This window comes from Hemicordylus capensis, chromosome 6, assembly GCF_027244095.1.
Source record: "Hemicordylus capensis ecotype Gifberg chromosome 6, rHemCap1.1.pri, whole genome shotgun sequence".
Classification (NCBI taxonomy): domain Eukaryota; kingdom Metazoa; phylum Chordata; class Lepidosauria; order Squamata; family Cordylidae; genus Hemicordylus; species Hemicordylus capensis.
The window spans coordinates 60,064,623-60,091,667 of NC_069662.1; the positions used below are offsets into that span (position 1 = coordinate 60,064,623).

Here is a 27,045-nt window from a genome sequence, read left to right on the forward strand (position 1 = left end):
GAATTTCTGGGTAATACTGCGAGAGCACAATTATGAAATTCCCAGTCCAGCTATGCTATCTTCTTGCACTAGTGCAAGTTTGTTCATTGTGCATGTGCAGCACTAGTCAAGATGTTGGCCATTGTATTCATGTACAGATCTGTACACAGGTACAATTATTCAAATGTTATGTTCAACACACTACAGTAGTGTACTTCCTATCGTTACCTTGCATTTGAGGGGGTTCTCTATCAGTGTTCTCTAATTTTTTCCATCTGTGTGTGGAATGAGTTTTGTTCTGGGTGGCAGTATCAAGACAGTGTGTGTGCACATGCATTCAGAGCAGGATCTTCCTGATTAGACCTGAGTGGGATCTAAAGTTAACTGAGTGGACATTTTTAAAAGTCTGAGTGCATGCACATGCCTTAGAGGGAACATTGGCCTGTAGTTAGGTTCACATTTCAAAATAACTCATGTACAGTTATTAAGTTAAACAAACAAACAAACAAACAAAAACAAACAGTGTCTGAATAGGGTTTCATGCATGTGGATCCAGGTCGTTGAATCCACATGCATGACATGCCAGAGATTGAAGCTAGGATTGAAGAGATTAAAGCTAGAGATTGAAGCTCATATTTGCTAACTTTATTCTACTCCACATAGGAACCCTTCAGGGTGGACTGAGTAGTCATGGTACATGGAGTAGGGTGGGAAATGAAAGGGGCATGTAATGGGTTTGGCTGCTGGGGGTAGCCGGACTAGGACCCAGGGAGACCCGAGTTCAAATCCCCATTCAGCCATGATACTAGCTGGGTGACTCTGGGCCAGTCACTTCTCTCTCAGCCTAACTTACTTCACAGGGTTGTTGTGAGGAGAAAACTTAAGTATGTAGTACACCACTCTGGGCTCCTTGGAAGGAGAGCGGGATATAAAATGTAATAAATAAATAAATAAGCCTAGTTATTTAGTTAGCATGGGATTCTATGAAGAAGGAGGACTGGGCTTTTTGCAACTTTCCTTTTTCCATCTAGAATAGTTGTTTATTAGGATCTCCTTCAGACAATCATCAGTTTGTTTCCCCTTGCTTTGCTCCTTCCCACTGAGCAAAAGGCAACACACAGTGCTGCTTGCTCTTGTCTTGTAACGATCCTGTGCACCTCTTCTATATAAACCAGTGGTACTCCTCACAGACCGCAACAATTCAAACATGTCTTCTACAGTATTGGGGGACATGTCAGCAGACACAATGGGATGCTTGGCTAAAGAAAGCAATGGGTGTGTGTGTGTGTGGAAATGGCTGTACTGTACTCCCATGTTTTTTGGAAATATATAATCTGGAAGTTAGTCCCATAATTTGAAACTCATAGGTTGCTTCCTTGTTACGTTAAGACATAACAATGAGTTATTTCTCATTGGTTGGTGGTAAAAGATCTCTAGGTATGTTTGTATTTCCAAAATATGAGAGTACTTACAACCATTTTTTCTTCTTCCTTTAAACAGCTCTCTGTGTGTACTGAAACTATGTCACACTTTTTGAGGCAGAATCTGCATAAAACTCCCTATACTCCACCTTTAGTCTACAAATTACAGATTGTGAGGCACCTCTTACAGTGCCCCGTTCCCTCCCCAGATCCTTTTGCTTAATTTCTAGTCTGATGAAGAGTTCTGTAGGACTCAAAAACTCATTATTTATGTTTGCTGACTGTTTAGCCCTGATAAATGTTTTACCCAACTTCAGATTGTGATCCCCATGGACCAACACTGCCACCTATGATTTGAGTGCTTTAAACAATGTTTTAAAAATATAACTCAGGTTTAATTAATATGAATAATAGTAAAATTGTGTTGAATTAACGCAAGTAAGCGCGCGGGGGCGGGGCTACTATCCAATAGAAAGTTTCTTTTTCACGAGCGTCCTATTGGACAGCTTCTTAGCGTCTTCAAGAGTGGGCGGATTTCAGTCCTCTACGAGGGCCTTCGTCGTAAGTGCGGCTGATGCTATCTGTTTTCCGATTGGTCGCCACGCTTGTCTGTGTAGTTTCGTACGGTGATTATTTGCACATTTACCCATCTCTCCGTTTTTATTGGCGAACACTCCTGTCCATCCTTCACGACCCTAGAATCGCCTCCTTTCAGCGAGTCCGGTGTAGGGCGGTTGCACCCTCAGGGGCGAGGCAGGCGGTCTTTACGGAGCCTCGCTTTCCGCCATCTCTCTCAGGCACCTGGGACCATGCTGCGAGCCTGTCAGCGTGCGGGAAGCACAGCGGCCCAGGTAAGCGCGCAGGAGGGGAAGTGTGGTGTGAAAGGGAGATGGCGGAGCAGGCAGGGAGAAAGGCGCCGCCACCACTGCTCATGTCGTTGCCGGCATTTGTCATAACGCCGTTCTAGCGTCAGAATTGCCCGTAGTGTGAGGAGGGACGTGGTAGTCCGCGGTTGAGCTAATAGCGGCATCGGTAGCTTTGCGGGGGTAGACGCGCGTAGGGATTTGCCCACGTATAAGAGAGGCAGCGGGGTGGTGGTGGTCCGCTAATGGGCTGGCGAGTAGGCGGGATTAAGACTGTTCGCGTGGTTGCATGTTTAAGACTACGCATCCCATCGGGCATTGCGGGACAACGTCCTTTCCTTGGATTATGGGGGACTCCTGGGACTTGTAGGCTTCATGAGTGTCACCTCTAATCTAGAGGAGGGCCTCCAGATCTACTCTTTCTGCTACCGCTCAGTGGCTTCTTGGTTATCATGTGAGGGAAGAAGAAAATGGCTAGTGGGCTTTTCAAAGATGTGTCTCTGGCAACCCTAGTCGATTATTATAGGGGCGACCCTTCAGATACTATTAAGGGCGTGACCTTGTTTAAACTTCTGTTTTCCCCAAAAGTTATGTACTGCCCCAAGTGTTTAACTTCTATTAAGATGTGTCAGGAAGCCATTTATTTGCCCTTGGAAAATTTACTCCTTGTTGAGAAGTATGTGTGAAAATGTGAATGCTATGTAGTACTATAGAAACATCTTGCATATGCTCAAGGATATATCAATCAATTTATTACAGCCGTAGGTCATACAGAGAGCTCAAGAATATAAATGACTCTACATATTCCAGAACCTCCGCCTAGTGTCGAAAAGAAATTCTGAAATTGGTATCGGTCCGAAAGCAAGTCTTAACTACTCTGTTTCAGCTTGTCTCCCATTGATAATACCTTGGAATTGGATATTGAAGGTTCCAAGAATTGGAATACCTTGGAACTTTCTCCCCCTGCCAAATATTAGAATTATTGTGTCAGTTCTTCATTTAGCAATAGCAATAGCACTTACATTTATATACCGCTCTATAGCCGGAGCTCTCTAAGCGGTTTACAATGATTTAGCATATTGCCCCCAACATTCTGGGTACTCATTTTACCGACCTCGGAAGGATGGAAGGCTGAGTCAACCATGAGCCCCTGGTCAGGATCGAACTTGTAACCTTCTGGTTACAGGGCGGCAGTTTTACCACTGCGCCACCAGGGGCTCTTTTAGGTTTGAAACCCTTAGGATCTGCTCTTCATGCTGTGAACCCTGATGGAGAAGGGCTGAGTTAATGGCAACCTGGGGATCTGTGCTCAATATAATCCCCCAGATTAGTTGCCAAGGGGTTAGGGTTTCCGAATCATTGTGTTTGGAAAGAGGGCAAGAAGGGACATTCATAGAGGCAATCCTATCCTCTAGAGTGATGACTAAGGCTGTGGTCCTATAATACATATCTGGGAGTAAACTGTTATTTATGTTCTAGTCTAAAACTATAATAAAGGCAATTTAATCTAATGCAGGAGTAAGCTTTGTTGAACATAGTTAGATTTACTTGAGTAAACGTGCATGTGATTGGACTTCAGTTCTCAATTTACCAATTTTTCTGAGCTTTGGCACTCTTTCAACCTCATCCTAAAAAGATGCAGTTAAAACCTTTTCAAGCAACATCCATATGCTTATGCTTGCTGCTGCCTCAGTAGTGTTTTTCCTATGTAGCAATTGTCGTCTTGTTGTTTTTTTAAAAGTAAAGCTAGGCTGTAGATTAGTCAAGCACTCTTAAATCCATTGATCTCAATGGGTTTCCACATATCTGACTTGGGGTTGGATTGTGGTGCATGAATTCCCCCCCCCCATACAGGAATCTGAATTTCTGTATCCCTTTTATGTAGTTTTAAAAGCATATTCAAACAATATTAAGGAGGTGTACTATAGTTTGGGACTTTATTTTATATATTTATTTAATGCATGTATATACCACCCTATATAAAATCTCAGGGCTGTTTACAATTTAAACAAACAGCAACTAAAACCTAAAAATAATATAAAGCAGATTAAAGTTACCATAAATAAAACTTAAATTGTAAAACATCATACACTAAAAGCCTGATGAAACAGGTGTGCATTGTTTCCTCTAACAGGGATTCCCAGATGTTGTTGACTGCAACTCCCATAATCCTCAGCCAAAGGTCACTGCAGCTGGGGATGCTGGGAGTTATAGTGAACAACATCTGGGAATCCTTGTTAGAGGGAACAGTGCGAGTGTGTCTTCAAAAGTTGTTTAAAAACAAACAGAGATGAGAAGATTCTGATTTAATTTGGGAGTGTGTTTCAGAGCCTCAGCCACCTAATGGCACAGCGGGGAAGCATCTTGCCTAGGGAGCAAGAGGATGTCAATTTGAATCCCTGCCGGTATGTTTTCCCAGGCTATGGGAAACACCTGTATCAGGCAGCACCATATAGGAAGGTGCTGAAAGGCATCTCATACTGTGTGGGAGGAGACAGTGGTGAACCCCTCCTATATTCTACCACCACATGGTTGCCAGGAGTCAACACTGACTCAGTGGCACCATCTTTCATTTTTTCCAGAGTCTCGGGGCAACCTTAGAGAAGGTCTGGCTTTGGGTCACCACCAAGCGAGCCGGTGGCAGCCGCAACTAGACCTCCCCCAGTGATCTTAGTAGGTGGTGAGGTTCATGAAGAAGAAGAAGGCGCTCTCTTAAATACTCTGGGCCCAAGCAGTTCAGAGCTTTATATGTAACAACCAGCACTTTGTATTTTGCCAATAAACTAATTGGCAACCAGTGTCGTTCTTTTAAAATAGGAGTAATAGTCTCTATGGGTGGCCCCGGAAACCAGCCCGGCTGCTGCATTCTCAGTTGCAGTTTCTGAACTACGTACAAAGGCAGCCCAAAGTAGAGCACATTGCAGCAGTCAAACCTTGATGTTACAAGCATATGCACGACTGTTTTAAGGTGGTTTGTCTCAAGAAATGGACGTCGCAGCAAATCAGCTGAAGCTGATAAAACACTCCTGGCCACTCCCTCAACCAGGGGAGAGGTTTGGGTCCAGAAATACTCCCAGGCTATGTACCTGATCTTTCAGGGGGAGTGTAACCTCATCCAGAACAGGCAAATCTAAATCACTTCCTAAGTTCTGGGCTCCCACAACGATTACCTCCATCTTGTTTGGATTCAACTTCAGTTTGTTCTCCCCCATCCAGTCCATTACCGAGCATTTAGAGAGGTTAAGCCATTTCTTGATGAAGTCGATATGGAGAAATAGATCTGGGTGTCATCAGCGTATTGATAGCACTCTGCCCCAAATCTCTTGATGATCTCTCCCAGAGGCTTCATGTAGGTGTTAAAAAGCATTGGAGATAGAATGGAGCCCAGTGGGACTCTATATACAGTGGTCCCTCTACTTACGAAATTAATCCGTTCCGAATGCACATTTGTAAGTCGAAAAGTTCGTAAGTCGAAAAGCAGTTTCCCATAGGAATGCATTGGGAACGGATTAATGCGTTCCGGAGCCTAGAAAAAAGACCCAGACCCCCAGTAAGGCTTGCAAACTGCACAGGAACATTTCTTTTCAAGAATAAACAGGCAGTAAACAGGCAGGCAAGTCAAGGAAACCGCATGTAAAATTCATAAGTCGAGGAAACCCCATCTAAAAATTTGTAAGTCGAAAAAACCGCATCTAAAACCGTATCTAAAACTGCCGTTTGTAACTCAAAAAATACTTATGTCGAGTAGTTCGTAAGTCAAGGGACCACTGTAATTGCTTTGAAGAGCAACAATCTCCAAGCAATATCATCTTGAATCTACCTGAGAGGTAGGAGGGGAACCATTGCAAAGCAGTCCCTCCCCTCCCCTCCCCACCCCAGCCTCCTCAGGTTGTCTAGAAGTATACCATGGTGAATGGTACCTCGATATTCTTAAAATTTTATTCATTTAATGAATTTCTAGGCTGCCCAAAGCTTGCATGTCTGGGCGGTTCACAATAAAAACACAATCAAAACAAAATGTAAACATTAAAAACAATTTAAAACTTAAAAACAAGTTAATAATATTAAAACCTTTTACTAAAAAATAGCAAGTGGAGTAAGAACTTCCTCACAACATTTCTGATGGCTTCATTGTTGGACACGAACTGTTTTGAAGCTGTCTAGTTATCAACCATAGCAACTGATGTTTTCTTCATCTCCTTTTCCATCTGGAGTTCCTAATGACAGTCCTTCTGGTATTCTCAGAGTACCCATAATGTTTTCAAGTGCTGGAAAATTTGAGTTTGCAGCATGTAATGGAATGCAGACTTTCAAAATTTGCTATAATCTGGCATTATGCATATGGTTTAGAGGTTTGGGACATCTCCTTCCCTTTAGAAAATCTGAGTCATGCTGTTTATAAGATACTGGCATAATTGTGATTTTCTTCTTCTTAAAAGGTATCATAGAAAGACAGTAGAAGTGTGCATGGAACCACCACACTGCGGTCCGGCACTGGGGTGGGGGGTCGCTTTAAGAGCGGCGGGCGGGTTTACTTACCGCTCCCACCGCTTTCCCGATATGGCACCGTAAAGTTTAGAGTAATTGGGGCGGCAGTATACCTCCCTGCCTCCCCTTCCCCGCTGCTCCTCTGCAAACTTCCCAAGAGTCCTTTGCGCGCGCACACGTCTTCATATCTTTGACGTGCGTGCGCATGCGCGCAAAGGACTCTTGGGAAGTTTGCAGAAGAGCAGCAGGGAAGGGACAGCAGGGAGGTATCCTGCTGCCCCAATTACTGTAAACTTTACGGCGCCATATCGGGAAAGCGGTGGGAGGGGTAAGTAAACCCTCCCGGCACTCTTAAAGTGACCCCCCACCCCCGGACCAAACCACCCAGCTCCGGACCGGTCCGGAGGCCTTTTCAATGGCCTCCGGACCGGTCCGGGCCCATCCCTAAAAGACAGTGGCTCATCAGTTGTTTACTCTCTGTTTAAAGCTGGATCTAGAAAGACCCAAAGTTCAAAGGGTAAGATGGGTCCATTGTAGCAGCTGAGCCAATGGTAGAGGGAGGTTTAATTTCAGTAGCTTACATGCTGTGCAGTGCAACATGGGTGATTCAGAACCTTCTGTGCCACTGTCTTCTGCTACTGCTTGCACAATTGCACATCACAATGCTACTTGCATTTTCCCCAGTGCAAGTATTGCAGTGTACAATTGCAGAAGGTTAAGCAGTTGTAGAAAAGTCCTTCTGTGCAGCACTGCAGGTGTGTTTGTTAGTCACCAACAATGGCAAGAGCAGTCTGAACTACCTGTATTATGTTGCACAGCATATAAATAATTGCAGAACTTACTGCTAGGGAGCAGAGTTCCCTGTAACAGGGATTCCCAGATGTTGTTGACTACAATTCCCAGAATCTTGGCCAAAGGCCAGTGAAGCCAAGGATTCTGGGAGCTGTAGTCAACATCTGGAAATCCCTGTTACAGGGAACACCACTTGGGAGGCTTAAAAACAACCACCTGTGCCTCTCTGACTGGCATTGCTATTAAATACAAATGAGTGTTTATATCTGTGTGTTGCAGTCCTATCTTGTCTCCCATACTGCTTAATCTCTACATCTGCGGGGGGCTGTCTAGAGATGAGTGGTTTTATCAGTATAGTGTTATCACTCTGTCTTTCCTTTCGGTCAGGTTCTAGGGAGGCAGTGGAAATGATGGGCTAGATAAGGATGAACATGGTGAAACTTAATCCAGACAAGATAGAAATACTGTTGATTGAGAATATGTCTGATCTGAGGATAAGAATTCAACCTGTGAGGGTTAGGGTTAGTGTTGCATTCCCTCTTAAGACTCAGGCTTGCAGCTTCAGGCTGCTGCTGGATGCTCAGGTGGCATTTTTATGAGCTTAAACTGATTTGCCAGCTGTGAGCTCTTCCTGGAGATGAATGACCTAACCATGGTATTCTGGCCTTGGTCGTTTAGATTGGACTATGCAGGACACTTTATATGGACCTGCTTTTGAAAAGTGACCAGATATTGCAGCTGGTTCAAAATGCAGCCACTAGGGTGTTGACGAGTGCAGGCTGCATATAGCCCCGAACTCACTAGTTTCTGGATGGTTTATGAGCCCAACTTAAAAAGCTGAATTTATTTTTATTTATCTTCAATGTTTATAACATACATTTTAACTAAGATGCTTCAAAGCATGATAAAATAATCAAATAACAAAACTAAAACAGCATGCAGTGATCAAAGCACAGATAAAAAGGGCCAATTCAACTACAGGTGAAACAAAAACGGAACAGAACAATACAAAATGCAGGTGCAGAATAAAACAAATCCACTATTTGTTTTAGGTTGGCTTGGGTAAATTTTACATGCCAGGCTAAGACTCCAGCAATGATGGTGTGAGGTAGACGTGCCGGCACTGAGATGTTTGTTTGTTTGTTTGTTTATTTATTTATTAAAACATTTTTATACCGCCCAAAACTTACGTCTCTGGGCGGTTTACAACAGAATAAAAACAAAGTAAAACATTCATTAAGACAAAAATGGGGGCGAACACACACATTACAACAATTTTAAAAATTTAAAATATATATTTTAAAACAGCATTAAAACCATTAAAACAACATTAATTAAAAGCCTGGATGAAGAAATGTGTTTTTAAAGACTTTTAAAAAGCTGTCAGAGATGGGGAGGCTCTTATTTCACTAGGGAGTGCATTCCAAAGCCTCGGGGCAGCAGCGGAGAAGGCTCGTCCCTGAGTGGCCACCAGACGAGCTGGTGGCAGCTTCAGACAGACCTCTCCAGCAGATCTCAGTGGGCGCCCGCCTGCCTAATGTGCATGCACGAGAGCGTGATGTGTGTGCTTGTGTCTGGTACTTCCGGGCAAGGAGGGGACGGGGTGGCAGGGAGGTATGCTGCCGCCCCAAAGGAGCCTTGAAAAACAGAGTACTGGTGGGGGGAAAGCAGAGGGTGGGGTAAGTATACCCTCCACCACCCTTAAAGTGAGACGACCCCCCCCCACCTTTGAACCACCTCTGCAGTGTTTCCTCTAACATGGATTCCCAGCTGCAATGGCCTTTGGCTGGGGATTCTGGGAGTTGTAGTCAGCAACATCTGGGAATTCCTGTTAAAAGGAACACTGTACCCCCACCTGGTTCTGTGCACATCCCTACTAGGACTGCGCCTCCTGGTGCTCGAGTAGAGAGGCTAACCTATCTACAGGCTGTTGTCCAGCAAGCAAAATCTCAGTATGGAGACTGTCTGGACACTTTCTTGTGTTCCCTTGCAATTTAGTTTCTGCTTCCTGCCATTCATTGTAAACAGTATTTTCCTGTTTTTTTTTAATCCTTTGTCTTTTGTTTGTAAAACCATTTTAAAAAATAAAAATAATCAAGTGGAAGTTATCTCTGTATTCATTTTATAGCATTACTTTGCAAACAAGAGCCCTGTAATATGCTGTAGTGATGTGCATGGACCGGTCCAGAGGCCATTCTACAGGTCTCTGGTCTGATCTTGGGGCAGTTCAAGGTTTTCACGCCGGGGTGAGGGTTCCTTTAAGAGTGGGGGGAGGGTGTACTTACCCCTCCTGCTGCTTTCCCCCCATCAGCACGCATTTTTTAGGAAGCATTTGGGGCGGCAGGATACCTCCCTGCCACCCATTCCCCTTCTCGGCTGCAAAAAGCTTCAGAAAGCCTTTTGCATGAGCGCACGCACCGTGGAGACGTGACGCGTGCATGCGCAAAAGGCTTTCTGAAGCATTGAGGTATCCTTTCGCCCCAAATGCTTCCTAAAAAACGCGCGCTGGCGGGGGGAAAGTGGCAGGAGGGGTAAGTACACTCTCCCCCTACCCTTAAAGGAACCCCCACCCCAGTGCCAGACCGCAGCTCCGCAGAATCGTGCACATCCATAGTATGCTGCATGAAATGTCTCTAAACTAATTACCAAACCAGTATTTAATATTCAGTGTTGGAATCGGAAAGTTAAATATTTAGGTTCATCTTAATTTCTTTTAGTGGTTGGACTCCCTGCTCAAAGTCATAATTCGTTTTATGTTTTTAGAGTTTAAACTTGTCATATATGAAATGGTGTTTATTTGTAGACTATCACGAATGCATTTCCTGCTGGGATTAGAGTTGCTCCATCCCTGTGGTTTTTAGGGAACAACTAAAGACACATTTCTTCAGCCAAGCTTTTTAGTTAGTTGGTGTGGTGTTATGGATATTTTAATCAGATTTTTATATTCTTTAACTGTCAAGTTCTTGGTTTGTTTTTGGTTTATGCTGTAAACCACCTAGAGACTTCAGTAGTGAGTAGTGGGTGGTATGCAGATTTATTAAATAAATGAATATTTACCATAATAGTAAATGAACTTTTAAAAAATGCATTGAATTACACTTGTAATAATACCTTATCCTAAAATTAGATGTAGGGTTGGACATTTGACAAGTCTCTCTCTTTCTCTCTCTCTCACACACACTCTAACGTAATTAGTTCTGGCTTTCCTTGACTCCATAATCTAATATCTTATTTTGCTGCAGTGTGTTACTTGTGCCAGTATTTTCAGCTTTTGCCACTGTTGCTGTTGTGTGTTACTGAATCATAGGCATTCCTAGGTAGTAGGGTTGTGTAATGGAGTGCCTGATGCTGATGAATCTGCAGCACCCATCTGATACTGTAAAGAGATAGATGCTCCCACCATGACCATCTCCATGCTGTCTGAACTGTCAGTGTCTGACCAGGAGAGAGATCTTGGGGTTGTGGTGGACAGCTCATTGAAAGTGTCAACTCAGTGTAAAAACGCAGCTGTGAAAAAGGCTAATTCCATGCAAGGAATCATTAGGAAGGGGATTGAAAACAAGAATGCTAATATAATAATGCCCTTATATATGTGGCCACATTTGGAATATTGTGTACAGTTCTGGTCACCGTATCTTGAAGGACATTGTAGAACTGGAAAAGGTACAGAAGAGGGTAACTGAGATGATCACGGGCCTAGAGCACCTTCCTTATGAGGCAAGGCTACAGCATCTGGGGTTTTTTAGTTTGGAAAAGAGGCGACTATGGGGAGACACGATAGAGGTGTATAAAATTATGTTTGGAGTAGAGAGAGTGAACAGAGAATTTTTTTCTCCCTCTCTTGCAACACTGGAACCAGAGATCATTCCAAGAAACTGAAGGCCAAGAAGTACTTTTCTGCACAGTGCATAATCTATGGTATTCTCCGACATGGGATATGGTGATGGCCACTAGCTTGGATAGATTTAAAAGGGGCTTAGACCATGGAAGACAGATTTATCAGTGGCTACTAGTCTGGTGGCTTTAGGCCACAGGGGAGCAACAGCAGGAGAGACGGCACGCCATCAGCTCTTGCCTGTGGGCTTTACAGAGGTATCTGGTGGGCCACTGTGTGGAACCGGATGCTGGACAAGATGGGCTTGATCCAGCAGGGCTGTTCCTATGTTCATGCAATTCCTCACGTTTCTGGCACTGGGGGAAGGGCACCCTGGAACATTGTGAAGGTGCTCAGGAGTATCTGGGAATTGTAGTTCTTCCCAGCGCTATCCCCAGGAATAGTTCTGGTAGGAATTACTGTTCCTGACATGCCTTCTCAGCTAGTCCATAAGATCCTGTTCCTGTAGAAGAGGCCCCTGATACCAGAAATATGAGGAATTACATGGAGATGGCCAGGGTGGGAGTGGCCACCTTTGTGTGGCACCAAGCAGGTATGCTGCAGATTCATCAGCATCAGAAATGTGGATACACAATCCTACTAGGCAGTAACATGTGCTGCTGCTGATAGCTTGTGTTTGTATATCTCTTTTGGATATCACCCATTTTATAATGGGTGACTTGCTGTGCATCCTGGTTTGCCCTGACTGCTGCAGAGGAAAGGGGAAAGTAAGCCTCACTCTTGTCTCTGTTAACAAATGAGTCCAAATTGAAATGGAAAGCTGCCACCTACATCATGGCATTCTCGGCTTAATTAAACACTTTATTTATTTATTTATTTATTTATTTATTCATTCATTCATTCATTCATTCATTCATTCATTCATTCGATTTCTATACTGCCCTTCCAAAAAAGGCCCAGGGCGGTTGACAGTATTCGACTGCAGTCAGATAATACAGGTGAAACTCGGAAAATTAGAATATCGTGCAAAAGTCCATTAATTTCAGTAATGCAAATTAAAAGGTGAAACTGATATATGAGACAGACGCATTACATGCAAAGCGAGATAAGTCAAGCCTTAATTTGTTATAATTTGATGATCATGGCGTACAGCTCATGAAAACCCCAAATCCACAATCTCAGAAAATTAGAATATTACATGGAACCAAGAAGACAAGGATTGAAGAATAGAACAATATCGGACCTCTGAAAAGTATAAGCATGCATATGTATTCAGTACTTGGTTTGGGCCCCTTTTGCAGCAATTACTTCCTCAATGCGGCGTGGCATGGATGCTATCAGCCTTTGGCACTGATGAGGTATTATGGAAGACCAGGATGCTTCATTAGCGGCCTTCAGCAATTCTGCATTGTTTGGTCTCATGTCTCTCATCCTTCTCTTGGCAATGCCCCATAGATTCTCTATGGGGTCAGGTCAGGCGAGTTTGCTGGCCAATCAAGCACAGTATACTGTATACTTTTCAGAGGTCCGATATTGTTCTATTCTTTAATCCTTGTCTTCTTGGTTCCATGTAATATTCTAATTTTCTGAGATTGTGGATTTGGGGTTTTCATGAGCTGTACGCCATGATCATCACAATTATAACAAATTAAGGCTTGACTTATCTCGCTTTGCATGAAATGCGTCTGTCTCATATATCAGTTTCACCTTTTAATTTGCATTACTGAAATTAATGGACTTTTGCACGATATTCTAATTTTCTGAGTTTCACCTGTAGTTCTGACTGTAACACTCTCATTCTGAAGTCATTTGCTCTGTCATTTCAGTTGCAAATTGCAAACAAACAAACAAACTGTCCACAATCATTAGCTTGGCTTTATTTGGTGACTAAGAATTGCCTCTGGGAGGCTGGAAGAGAATCCTCAGGAAGTTCTGTACCAATCCCATTGAAATGAATAGGAGCTGAACAGGAGGTGCTGGAGCATATTCTATTTAATATTTATGATTTAGAAATCTATATATGTGTTACTCTTCAACCAAAAAAAGTGCTCAAAGTGAACTTTAAATAGCAGAAAGAATGAGAAGGTGGTTCCCTTTCCCAAAGGGATTCCACAATTTATTTATTTTATTTTATTTTATTTAACTTATTTTAATACTGCCCCAAACTCACGTCTCTGGGCAGTTTACAACAAAATAAAAACAGAAAGTAAAACATTAGTTAAAAACCCAAACAAGAAATTAAAAAACAATGATTTAAATTTTTTAAAACAATATTCTAAAACATCATTAAAACAATATTAATTAAAAGTCTGGGTGAACAGATGCATCTTTAAAGACTTTTAAAAAACTGTCAGAGATGGGGAGGCTCTTATTTCACTAAGGAGTGCATTCCAAAGCCTCGGGGCAGCAACGGAGAAGGCCCGTCCCTGAGTAGCCACCAGACGAGCTGGTGGCAAATGCAGACGGACCTCTCCTGATGATCTCAGTGGGCGGTGGGGTTCATGACGAAGAAGACGCTCTCTTAAATACCCAGGGCCCAAGCTGTTTAGGGCTTTATAGGTTATAACCAACACCTTGAATTTTGCATGGAAACATATCGGCAGCCAGCGTAGCTCCTTCAATACGGGAGTAATATGGTCTCTCCTAGGTGACCCAGAGTCCAACCTGGCTGCCGCAGTCTCAACCAATTGTAGTTTCCGGACTACATACAAGGGCAGCCTCACATAGAGCGCCTTTCAGTAATCCAGTCTGGAGGTTTCCAGCAGATGTACCACTGTTTTGAAGTCGTCCAACTCAAGAAGCAGATGCAGCTGGCGTATCAGCTGAAGCTGATAGAAGTCACTTCTGGCCACTGCCTCAACCAAGGAGAGGTTCCGATCCAGAAGCATCCCTAGACTGCGTACCTGTTCCTTCTGGGGAAGTGTGACCCCATCCTGAACAGGCAGATCAAAATTGTCTCTTGAGTTCCGACCCTGCACAATGAGTACCTCAGTCTTAGCCGGATTCAGTCTCTGTTGTTGTTGTTTATTTACATCCCGCTCTTCCTCCAAGGAGCCCAGAGCGGTGTACTACATACTTAAGTTTCTCTTTCACAACAACCCTGTGAAGTAGTTTAGGCTGAGAGAGAAGTGACTGGCCCAGAGTCACCCAGCTAGTATCATGGCTGAATGGGGATTTGGTCTCCCTGGTCCTAGTCCAGCATTCTAGCCACTACACCACGCTGGCCCTCATCCAGCCCATCACCGACTCCAGGCAGGCATTTAGGGAGGTTATGCCCTCTCCTGATGATGCTGACAAGGAGAAATAGATTTGAGTGCCATCAGCATACTGATAGCACCCTGCACCAAATATCCTGATGATCTCTCCCAGCGGTTTAATGTAGATATTAAACAACACTGGAGACAATACGGAGCCCTGAGGGACACAATACAAAAGTTCAGCTTTTGAAGAACAAGTTTCCAAGGGACACCATCTGGAACCTGCCCAAGAGGTAGGAGTGGAACCACTGCAGATCAGTGCTTCCCACCCCCAACCCCCTCAGACGCTCCAGAGGATACTATGGTTGATAGTATCGAAAGCCGCCGAGAGGTCCAAAGGGACCAACAGAGTCACACTTCCTCTGTCCATTCCCAATTGGAGATCATCCATCAGGCCGACCAAGGCAGCTTCCACCTGAAAGCCAGTTTGAAATGGGCCAAGATAATCAGTTTCCTCCAAGCCTGTCTGGAGCTGGGAGGCCACCACCCTCTCAATTACCTTGCCCAGTCACGGAAGGTTGGAGACAGGCCTGTAGTTACTCAGCTCCGAGGGATCCAAGGTAGGCTTCTTCAGCAGTGGTCTAATAATTGCATCCTTAAGACACGGAGGCATCCTACCTTCCCTCAGAGACTCATTTATAATCTCTACCAGGCCTTCTACAACAACCCCTCTGCCAGATAGTATAAGCCATGTCGGGCAAGGGTCCAAGAGAACAGGTGGTAGGCTGCACTGCTCCAAGCAGCTTGTCCACATCCTCAGGAGTCACAAACTGGAACTCATCCAACCTAACCACACAAGAGGAGTCGTTGGACACATCCACATCAGACACTGAAGTAATTGTGGAGATGGAATCTAAGTCGGCCTGAATACGAGAGATTTTTTCCACAAAGAATTTGTTAAACACGTCACAGCGGGTAGTAGATGGTTCCAGATTCTGATTTGAGGGAGGAGGGGCACATACTAGCCCTCTCACAACCCTGAACAACTCAGCTGGACATGAACTTGCGAAAGCAATACGGGCAGAAAAGAATCTCTTCTTTGCTGCACGTATTGCCTGAGCATAGGTCTTCAAATGAGCTCTAAGTTGCAATCTGTCGGATTCAAGCCGAGTCTTTCTCCACTTTCGCTCCAGTCGTCTACCTCACTGCTTCAGCCCCCGTAGTTCTTTCGTATACCAAGGGGCCAGTTTTGAAGCGGGTCAAAGAGGACGCTTAGGAGCGATCATGTCTACTGCCCCGGTGAGTTTGCTGTTCCATTTCTCCACTAGGGCATCAACAGGTTCACCGGCAGAGCTATCACTAAATCCCTTCAAGGCTTCTTGAAATCCTATTGGATGCAATAACCTTCTCGGGCAGACCATCCTAATAGGTCCCTCGCCCCTGCAAAGGTGGGGTGTGGCTGTGAGTTCAACCTTAACCAGATGGTGGTCCGTCCATGACAATGGGAAAATCACAGGATTCCCCACCCACAGAACACCAACTTGATCAAAGTGAACATAAGAACAGCCCTGCTGGATCAGGCCCAAGGCCCATCTAGTCCAGCATCCTGTTTCGCACAGTGGCCCACCAGATGCCGCTGGAAGCCACAGACAGGAGTTGAGGGCGTGCCCTCTCTCCTGCCATTACTCCCCTGCAACTGGTACTCAGAGGCATCCTGCCTTTGAGGCTGGAGGTGGCCCACAGCCCTCCGACTAGTAGCCATTGATAGACCTCTCCTCCATGAAGTCATCCAAATCCCTCTTAAAGCCATCCAGGTTGTTGGCTGTCACCACATCCTGTGGCAGAGAGTTCCACAAGTGGATCACGCGTTGTGTGAAAAAGTACTTCCGTTTGTTGGTCCTAAATCTCCTGGCAATCAATTTCATGGAGTGACCCCTGGTTCTAGTGTTGTGTGAGAGGGAAAAGAATTTCTCTTTCTCCACTTTCTCCACACCATGCATGATTTTATAGACCTCTATCATGTCTCCCCGCAGTCATCTTTTTTCTAAACTAAAAAGCCCCAGGTGTTGTAGTCTTGCCTCATAAGAATGGTGCTCTAGGCCCCTGATCATCTTGGTTGCCCTCTTCTGTACCTTCTCCAGTTCGACAATGTCCTTTTTAAGATGTGGTGACCAGAATTGTACGCAGTACTCCAAGTGTGGTCACACCATAGTTTTGTATAAGGGCATTATAATGTTAGCCGTTTTATTTTCAATCTCCTTTCTAATGATCCCTAGCATGGAATTTGCCTTTTTCACAGCTGCCCCACATTGAGTCGACACTTTCAACGAGCTGTCCACCACAACCCCAAGATCCCTCTCCTGCTCCATCACCGACAGCTCGGATCCCATCAGCATATACTTGAAGTTGGGGTTTTTCGTCCCAATGTGCATCACTTTACACTTGCTAACATTGAACCGCATTTGCCATTTTGTTGCCCACTCCCCCAGTTTGGAGAGATCCTTTTGGAGCTGCTCACAATCCATTTTGGATTTCACTACCCGGAAGAGTTTGGTATCATCTGCAAATTTGGCCACCTCGCTGCTTACTCTTCTAGATCATTTATGAATAAATTAAAAAGCACCGGTCCCAGTACAGATCCCTGGGGAACCCCACTTCTTACTTCCCTCCATTGTGAAAACTCTCCATTTATACCTACCCTCTGTTTCCTGTCTTTCAACCAGTTAGCAATCCACACATGTACTTGTCCCCTTATCCCATGACTGCTAAGTTTCCTCAGGAGTCTTTGATGAGGAACTTTGTCAAAGACCAAATCAAGTGTGTGACCAGCAATGTGCATCTAAAATGAAACACAAGAGTGATACCAGTAAGAGCTGCTGGGATGAATGCTATGCTGGGCTGAATAGGGACAGTTGCTCTTTCCCCTGCTAAATATGAGAGCTGTCACTTTAAAAAGGTGCCTCTTTGCTCAGTTAGCAGGATTTCATTCATTCTTTTGTGCTGCTCTCATTTACTTCAGTTGACCTTGCATAGGAGAACCTTCCATAGAATAAGCCTTTGGTTCTTTCTGTGCTGATGTACTCAAAAGACTAACGTGTGTAGTTTAGAAGGTGGCTACTAAAACACTGATGTGGACTAGTCACCTTTTCAGACTTACTTGTGTAGCTTTATTAAACTAATTTCGCTTTGTGCAAATTGCCTATTTTGACACCACAACTTTTCTTAGGACTATACATATTTATCTTCTTTTTGATATAAAAATATGATCCTAAGATACTTGGTTATGTCGTGTATAATAGCCTCTATTTTGTTCCTTTACTGTGATATAAATACTATTCAAAATGAGTTGCTTTGAACTTGTATAAGACACCCTGAGGCTCTTCACATGACTAGTGTGAAGAGCCATAAGGGGGTTTGATCCTCTCTCCCTGCAGACAATCACTGGCCCGTTGCTGGGTGGGTGGATTGCCGGCACAGACAAGCGGCGGCTTCACTTGGGTCCTCCTGCGCCCGGTCGCGGCTCGTCCGGCAGCTCCAGGGGTCAGGCAAAGAGAGGCACTGCTGTGTGGCGCCCCCCCCCCCCCGAGCCCCAGTAATGCACCGTGTTAGTGTGTGGTGCATTCCTGGGCTCCCCCCCTCCCCAAGTGTGTCTGCTGCAGCTGTGGCAGACACATAACCCCCAAAATGGAGGTTAACAGAGCACTCTCCTCAGGGTTAAATGAAGTTAACCTCATTTAAGGGGAAGGGCATTTAAGTGCTGGGAGCTACATGACTCCCGTTGCTGCACACAAGCCTCAGAAAATGAGCTGGGCTCTCTTAGCCCAGTTTCTGCTGCTCGCGTGATTCACCTCCCTATAGGATAACTATAGATGAACAAGGCTTGTCTTTAATATCAAATGAGGTCCAAACAGAACAGTAATAAGTGGTAACTCTTATGAATATGAAAGTCTTAGGAATAAGTCTTAAATGAAGAACCGGAAAAGGTACCTTGTTTGGTATAACTTTCAGTGAGTATGTCTGAATGGCATCCAAGGTGAAACAGGTTGGTTGGCTGGTTTAGTCTAACACACTTTAATGCCACCCCATATGAAAGTCCCTTGGCAGTTCACAATCTAAAAACACAACAACAGTTAAAACATTAATATGACTATAAAATACAGATTAAAACTTAAAACTTTTAAACTATAAATGAAAACACTAACAAAACAGGTACGTTTCATTGTTTTTTGCATTAGGGAAATCTCTTCACTCTGAGTCTTAACACAACTATTTCCTCTTGCCTTTTACACAGTCTTGTCACTTCTGGTGACTAAAAATTGCCTCCAGATGACTAGACAAAGAAACTTTTCTAAATTGTGAGTTGGTTCTCTTTATTTCATGCTGCCAATATGCTGCAAATGAGCTATATAGGTATGTGTGGATAGAACCGCCAGTCACACTGTTGTGGGCTAGTTATTTTCATGACTGCACTAACCAAAAACAAAGATGTACAGATAGAATATGCCACCTAACGGCGCAGCAGGGAAGTAACTTGCCTAGGGAGCTGGTTTGAATCCCCACTGGTATGTTTTCCAGACTATGGGAAACACCTATATCAGGCAGCAGCAATATAGGAAGATGCTGAAAGTCATCACCTCGTACTGTGCAGAAGATGGCAATGGTAAACCCCTCCTGTATTCTACCAAAGAAAACCACAGGGTTCTGTGGTTTCCGGAAGTCGACACCGACCTGACGGCACAACTTTACCTTTACAGATAGAATAGGCATGGGTTACATGAAATGGCTTGAATACAGCCATTATTATCTTGCATATCTTGTGTTTCTCCACAGAATTGCCTGTGTGGTAAAAGTTCACTCCGTCCATTACGTGTGTGTCGTGGATATGCTACATCTGCAGAATCTGGGTATGTAGAGTCATCTATAGCTGGCATATTCTAAACTTCTCAGTAGAGCATTATTTTTGCTAGATGAATCAGTGTATCAAACTTAACCAAAAATATGTTCCTCCTTTGTTATGCTTAATAGGAGATGTGCGAGGGAGAAAGGAACTGCAAGCCAATTTACATACAAGATTAAACTAGAATAGCAACAATACTTGCATTTATAAAATACAAAATAGGATATTAAATTATAGTTAACACTACCTAACTTACATTCTCTCAGATCTAATTTGGTTCTAGTTAATTAAATATAAAGTTTCAGGAAATTTTCAGTTTTTTCACTCACATTCTGAGAGTTCCCAGTTAATTACTGAGCCTGATTTTTTTTTAACTTTTAAATATCTAACGAAGTAATTAAATTCCACATAATTCCTTAGTAACAAATTTCACATAGTGAAATTGCTTATGATACTTGCAATTACAGATCCTTGTCATAACAGATACTAAAGGAGAAATTATTTGTGACAAGATTTGTCTATATTCAACCGACGAGAGCTTTCATTATGTTCTAGCTATTGACACAAAGTGTACTTCTTAAAAATGTTATGTAAACATCCTTCATTCTTAAAAAAACTAATCTTCAGTTGAATAATACCCTAATTCTTGGGGTCATATTTCTATATCACTGTATTGAAAACTGTATTTTATTCAATGTAACTTGTAGACTTTTAATTGGGAATGCTGAAAATACAAAATTAGAAACTGAGGTAAAACTTCAGCTGAATTATGGTTATCCTGTCCATCCAAGTATCTTGTATTAGGTTCATTTCTGAATATCTTGCTGAGCCTTCTTAGTTGAAGGGTCTAAATGATCTTTAATCAGTTTAGAAGCATTGTGGAGATCTGTACTCCTAACCAAACTTCCTTCCTTTGAATTTGCTGTTTCACAGGAGTATCCTTGTTCAGGACTGATTTGTAACTTGAATAATCCTGTATTCCTTCAAAATCTTGTCCCTTGCTTCCAAAATCCTGTAGTTGCAGTGTGAAGGCTACATTGTCTGTATAAAAGGACAATTTATGCTCATTATCAGTGTTCCGTCTAATTTTTTTCATCTGTATGAGGAATTAGTTTTGTTCTGAGCAGTGGTATCAAGGCAGTGTGTATGCATGTGCATTCAAGGTGTGGCTTTCCTGATTGGACCTTAGTGGGATCTAAAATTAACTGAGCGTTCATAAAAATAAAACCTTGTGAATGCGCATGCCTTAGAGTAGTGGTTCTTAATGTGGGGTCCACCAGATATTGCTGAATTACAACTCCCAGAATCTCCAGCTGCAATAAATTGTGGCTGGAGATTCTGGGAGTTGTAGTTCAGCAACATCTGGTGGACCCCACATTAAGAATCACTGCCTTAGAGGGAACACTGAGAAATATCCCATGATATTTATTAAATGTTTTCTTGAATGCAGGGGTGTAGCTACAATTGAACAAGGTAGGATAAATGTCCCTGGGCCTCTGAGAGAGGGGTCCCCCTCTGATTGGGTAACAGCTTGCTTTTCCTTTCCTGCCTCCCTGACTGCCCCGGAAGGCAGCGTCCCATCTTCATTTCTCCAGGGCCTACATTCCTGCTTGAACACAAAAATATTTTTCTATTGACAGGTGACATGTATGATGGGTTTCCAGGTGCTATATTAATTGCAACTGATGGAATTTCATTATTTTTGTATTTGAACATCAGATCCGCCCCCCCCCCAACAGCTTTTGAAGGCATTCAAAATTCTGTATAATAGTTTGAAGCCAAAATTGCTTCTGCACAGACCATAGGCATTTCTCTTGTACGAGGTGGTCCTCCCCCAGTTTCTGCCACTTTTTCAACATCACACATGGCAGCCTCCAGGTTCACATCTCACATCATTCTGGAGAGGCCTTGACTCTCAGGTGCAGATTGAGGGTGGCGGGGTACAGGGAGTAGCAATGAGGGTGAGAAGCAGGAAAGCCCCATTGCATGAGCAGAATTGTTTGTCCTTGGGATCCAAGCCATTGAGAGCAAGCCTTTTTTGTTATATGTGTATAGCAAGCTTGCTCATTTAGAAGCAACATCCCCAGGAGCTTGATCTTTTTCCCCCCACACACATGCCATGCATGTAGGTTGGGCCTGAAGGGCATGTGGTGGTGGGTGGGTCTTTGCCTGAAATACATACGTAGGCAGTATGAGACCTTCTGTTAACAAGTTTATTCTTAATCTAGGCTAGTATAGAACTATGCTGAGTACTAAGGCAGGTGTTTGATCTTTTCTAAATGCAGTAAATGGTTTTGAAGCACACTTGACTTTCTGCTCTGTAATTTTGCTATCATTTGTGGATTTTAACATTTTGACAGAACAAAATTCTCAGCATGTGCTTTCTTCTCAAAACAGTGTTTCTGCTGGAAAAATCATTGGGGGCACTGTCTTGTTCGTTGGTGGAGGAGTAGGTGGAACCATCTTGTATGCTAACTATGATCCACGCTTCCGAGACAATGTAGAGAAGACCATCCCTTATTCCAATAAACTCTTTGAAGTGATACTGGGTGATCCTCCTTACAGTATTCCAGCACCAAAGAAACCCGTAAGTTTCTCTCTTTGCTTTAATATCACCACATGCTTTGCTTTTCCAGTTCTAAATGGTACACTGAATGGATATGTAATTGAGAGCCCTAATTGCTCAGAAAGCTGGATATCCTGTTTGCTATTTTGACCGACTTAACCCTGATCCAGCTATTGTGGCCTTGTTTTTTGTTGTAAAGCTTTCATAAGTGCAATGATTCCTGTGATTCCTGAATTTTAAAAATATGCTGTCGCCTTATTTGCTGTGCCTAACACTTTAAAATATGTGCATACTCTTTTTCCTGGTTCTACTCCATATCTGTGTTAACTACTGCACTTCTGTATCACTGTACATATTTTCACTGAGCTCAACTAATCCAAAAGACTGGGAGAGTTTATGTACCTGTAATAGTTGCATGGAAGGCAGGATGTATTCAGTGCATTCTTTCCACAGTGCTATGATGATGTAATGCAACTGCTCAAAGTGCAGGTGATCTCCAAGTACTTGAACTTTATATTCCTAATTTAGAGCTTCACAAACCTGGGTCCCCAGATGTTGTTGGACTTCAGCTCCATAATCCCCAGCCACACTGCCCTCACCATTGTGGCTGTGGATTATGGGAGTTGAAATCCAATATCCTCTTGGAAACCCAAGTTTGAAAACTCCTGCCCTATTTAGTCCTAATTTTTCTGTGGTTGTCTTAACACATGCTTCATGGCAAGACAGATGTATTTGCTTGCTTGCATTGAGTGAGTGTGGAGGATGACATTTTGTCACTGGCAAAACTTGAATGACAACACTTTGAGCAGGAGTTCTAGCAATACACCTGCAGTAAGGTGCTACTACAAACATAACTGAAAATATATAAACATTTTTTGTTGCACCTTGTCAGTTAATCGAATGGAGCCACTGGCACTTGAATTCTGTTTTCTTACTGTGGAGACATCTCTCTTTATAAAAATGCAACTCTTCCTGAAGTCAGGAACTTCACATCAACCGTGCCTAAAACAGGGGAGCAGGATTTTCCTGCTTTCCTTGCTTTTCATGGTGGTTCAGCTCTTCTCACTTTTACAAAAGTTTAAATTCCATTTGATTCCCTCATGTCACAGGAGAATGCTGTGTTTGATCATTTATAGGATATAATTTGCTGGGGAATGAGATGAATTGAGACTATGTGGAACACTTTTATCGCATCTGTAATATTGGCCCAGACTATAGGGAAATATACTACTTTTGATCTAGTAGGTGACAGCATGTTGTAAATTTGCCTCTCTCCCCCACCCCCATATGAATATATTTTTATATATAAACTTCTCACATTTCGATTGCTGCAGTACCTGAAGGATTGTTATCCATTTTAGATTGTACATGAGACAAGGTATGCTTTCTTGATAGTATGCAATTCACTGTAGGTAACTTTTTTTTCCCTCCCTGCAGTTACAGCCAGGTCCATTAAAAATATCCTCTGTAGCTGAGGTAATGAAGGAATCAAAACAGCCTCCTGTCAAATCTCCAAAGAGTAAAACTGAAGTAACTTCAGCTGCTTCTGATGAAAAAGAAGGTATCTTTGGGAAATAATGGCTATGGCCCTCAACAATAATGGAAGTGGGTGGGTGGAACTGACTTGATTATGAGGAATTTTGTGTTCTTAGGCCTTAAAGGTATTTGCCTCTGAACAGATAGCCTCCTTCTTCATATGTACATTTGGGAAAGTTTGCTGATAGAAAGATGACTTCCTAGCAGATCAACCTTTCAAAGAGTGTGTGTACATACACGTACACACAAGTATGCAGTTGCCTTGATAGAGGGTTCTAAACCTTGGGTCCCCAGATGTTGGACTACAACCCTCATCATTCTCAGCCACAAATGGTTGTCATTTGTGACTGGGGATTATGTGAGTCGTTGTCTAACAACATCTGGGGATCCAAGGCTGGGAATCTATGGTTCGGACTGGAAGAACTGAATGGCGTAAACAGGAGACTCAAAAGAGGGTTGGTTTCCAAAAGTGTGTTCCCAGTAAGTTCCTATCCAAACTGCCTTGAACAAGTTAAGGGTAAAATCATGTTTTACCTTTTGCTCTCCCAATGGTGTCCGTTCTCTGGAATCTGTGGCTCCTTTAAAAAAACAAAAACACCACTTAAAACTCTTTTATTCGGCTTTTTACCCCTTTTGTTGGTGAGTATGGTTTTAATATCTTAATGTGATTTTATCAAATTTTATTGTATTAACTTCTGTAATCTACTTTGGAATAAGTTTTATGGAAGGTGGTATATAAATTGAACAATAAATAAATAAAATAAAAAGTTGACTTGATGTTGAGAAGCATTCAAACTATTGCTGCCCTCACTTAAGAATGCTTTGTTTGTGCAATGGGAAGGGGCAATTCTCACTGGATCTCCCCTCCCCCCCTTTTCCTGTGCGGAGCCTCAGGGACACATTTTTGGGAACATCAGAACAAGAGGGATTGGCAAAAAATTGCCCTTCCCCTGTTGCACAAATTGAACATTCTTACATGAGGGCAGCACTAGTCCAAATGCTCTCCATTTTTAGTTCGTCATTCCTGATTGCTGAGGAAAACGTATTCTTCTTTAAAAGTCACTCTCTGAATTGTTTTTCAATCTGTAAGACAGTTGTGTTGCATGGTTGTAACTTTATCTTTGTCTATATTTACAGCAAATTCAGAAGTGGCACAGATAATCTCTGCAACAGGTGAAGCTTTGTCGGTTCCAGCTCCAGGAATGCAGGAGGAGGAACAAGGCAAAAGTCACGTGCATCCTGTAGGAAAACACAAGCCTCCAGACCAAGGTATTGTTTGCTCACCTTCAGCTTCCTGTTCAGCACCCAAACTAGTCAGGCATGGCAACTCACTATTGAAATCAATAGCACAAGTTAGTCATGATTGCCTTAAATTCCATTGAAATTGATGAGTTGGGATGCTTCCAGAGTTCCATTTTGCACAGACTCTCAGCTAATGACTCTTTGCCATCTTGAGAGAATTGTGCATCTTGGTAATGCTAGGTAACACATGAAGAGTCTTCATGGAATACATAATCCTGCAATTTACCAGTGGCCTGTTGAGACAGTTGTAACATTTTGCAAAGAGAACTTGTTATATTATTGAAATGCTTACTGAGAATATGAACAAGTAATACTTATGTTTCTATTTCAGAAGTATATATAAGTTTAAGCCTGTTCTTTTAAAGTTCTCCCTTCACTGGATTCACTGGAAGCCTTTGAAAGGCCCTGAATCTGCCACTTTCTTCTCCTCCCCCTGCCCCCGCCCCCGGCCTTGCAGTTGTGACTAGCATCTGTTAGAGACTATACCCATTTCAGACGTTTAAAAGGGTGGGGGGAGAAAAAAAGACACTTTACTCATGTGCCTGGAAGTCCTGCCCCATAAGTCAGCAACAAGAAGCATCACCTCCCCTATGCACTGCCCCTTACAGTGTCTGTCTGAAGAAGCAGATGCCATAAGTGTGAGGGTGCTTGTTTTCACAGTCGGAAGGCTGGAGCTCCCAGAGATGGCTGCCTCCATGAGTAAACTGCTCTTAATCTTGGTTTTGCTTTCATTATTGCTTTGCCTAGGTGGAGAATGCAACTGTGAGGATTCTGTTGCCATAAAAGAGAGGCCACCTGAGGAAGTTGCAGCTCGTCTTGCAAAGCAAGATAAAGATGAACAAGAGAGGATTTCAGGTATGTTGGCAGGCAATATATCTGAGTACTTTAAATTTATATGGCATTGTGGAGTGGTGATATAGTTATGGTGGCTAGGTTGCTTTTTGGTATTCTAGAGCTTGAACACTTTTTTTAAAAGTCATAAAATAAACACTGTTCTATCAGCTTAATATTTGGCTAGTAAAATCTGACCATTTAGGGTATAATCTGACCAGTTTCTGGGAAAATGTGATGAGGAATTTCTCTGGGCAATATACAGATTAATTCCCATTGAGTTTAATGGAACTTAAATTCATCCTCTCTTATTGACTTCATTAGTACTTAGTCATGAATGACTAATTTAGATGTTGTTTACTGATAGCAACTTAAACAGTTGTTGTTACATCGAGGGATAACACCCTCTGTTTCTAACCTCTCTTCTGTCCACCCCATACATACCTGCAGTTGCTTCTTCTGGTGGGATTATGTCAACATTTCAAGCATGATGCAGGGACTTGAGGAAAGCCAACTGCATCTAAGAGCTAGGAAGTTTAAAATTAGGAGTGATAGGACAGCTTGTGCAGTGCATGTCAAGTGGACTTTCTGAGGGCAGAAAAGAGAGAGGGAAGTGCTGGTGGATAGGATTTTCCGGGGTGCCATTACCTCAGAAGTAGAATGGTAGTTGCTGTTGGGAATTCTCTCTGGTAAGAGACACCCTTCTATTACAGCAGGGTGCACAGAGGCGCAACACAGCGGAGTCTGCCCAGGCATGCGTGTATGCTGAGAGTAAAATAACTTGGAGCCACTTCATTGTTTCAAATCAATATATGGAGTCTTTATTAGTGAACTCCATTCTAGATAGTAAAGTGGAGAGATAGGATCTCTAATCTAACTAGCTAGCTGGATGCATATGGATGCATCTTGCACACATGGTGCAGGGAGAGAGGAGCTTGCATGTTGCAAGGGGGAGAGAAGGAAGAGGAAGTGGCAAGGCAGGCAGGCAGGAAGTGTCCCTGAGAGTAGCAATCTACATACCAAAGGAATAGTGTCAGAGCAGTAGAGAAGGAATGACCAATGTCTTGACCTCTCTAGCCCTCTGACTCACTAGTCTGCCCCTCTCTGTCGTTGAGACATGACACAGCACAGACCCCTTCACTTCCAACAGTTGCTGGATTGAACATGGCTTGCAGAAGCCAGGAGGTGGGGTGGGTGGGTGGGTGATGCAGGGGTGTATGAGAGTGTGGGGGGCGAGGTGCTGCTGTGTATATGAGACGGAGTGCACTTGACTCTTAGGTGTGTGGTCTCTTTCTCTCTCCTAGATAGACACAGGTCTCTGTCTGTTCCTTATATTGA

At 43.1% G+C, this 27,045-nt stretch overlaps 1 protein-coding gene across 2 annotated transcripts in view; it reads left to right on the plus strand.

Annotated features, from left to right (window-relative positions):
* The first annotated feature begins 1,981 nt into the window (after positions 1–1,981).
* Positions 1,982–27,045, plus strand: part of IMMT (inner membrane mitochondrial protein) — a 40,492-nt gene continuing 15,428 nt past the window's right edge. Inside the window, exons 1-6 of one of the 2 annotated variants that reach the window (XM_053262845.1) lie at positions 1,982–2,251; positions 19,406–19,479; positions 21,870–22,059; positions 23,476–23,599; positions 24,712–24,843; positions 25,624–25,731. In XM_053262845.1, the coding sequence (XP_053118820.1) occupies positions 2,210–2,251; positions 19,406–19,479; positions 21,870–22,059; positions 23,476–23,599; positions 24,712–24,843; positions 25,624–25,731 (670 nt within the window). In that variant the 5' untranslated portion in view covers positions 1,982–2,209. The remainder of the gene's footprint in view (positions 2,252–19,405; positions 19,480–21,869; positions 22,060–23,475; positions 23,600–24,711; positions 24,844–25,623; positions 25,732–27,045) is intronic. The other variant, XM_053262846.1, reaches the window with a different exon arrangement.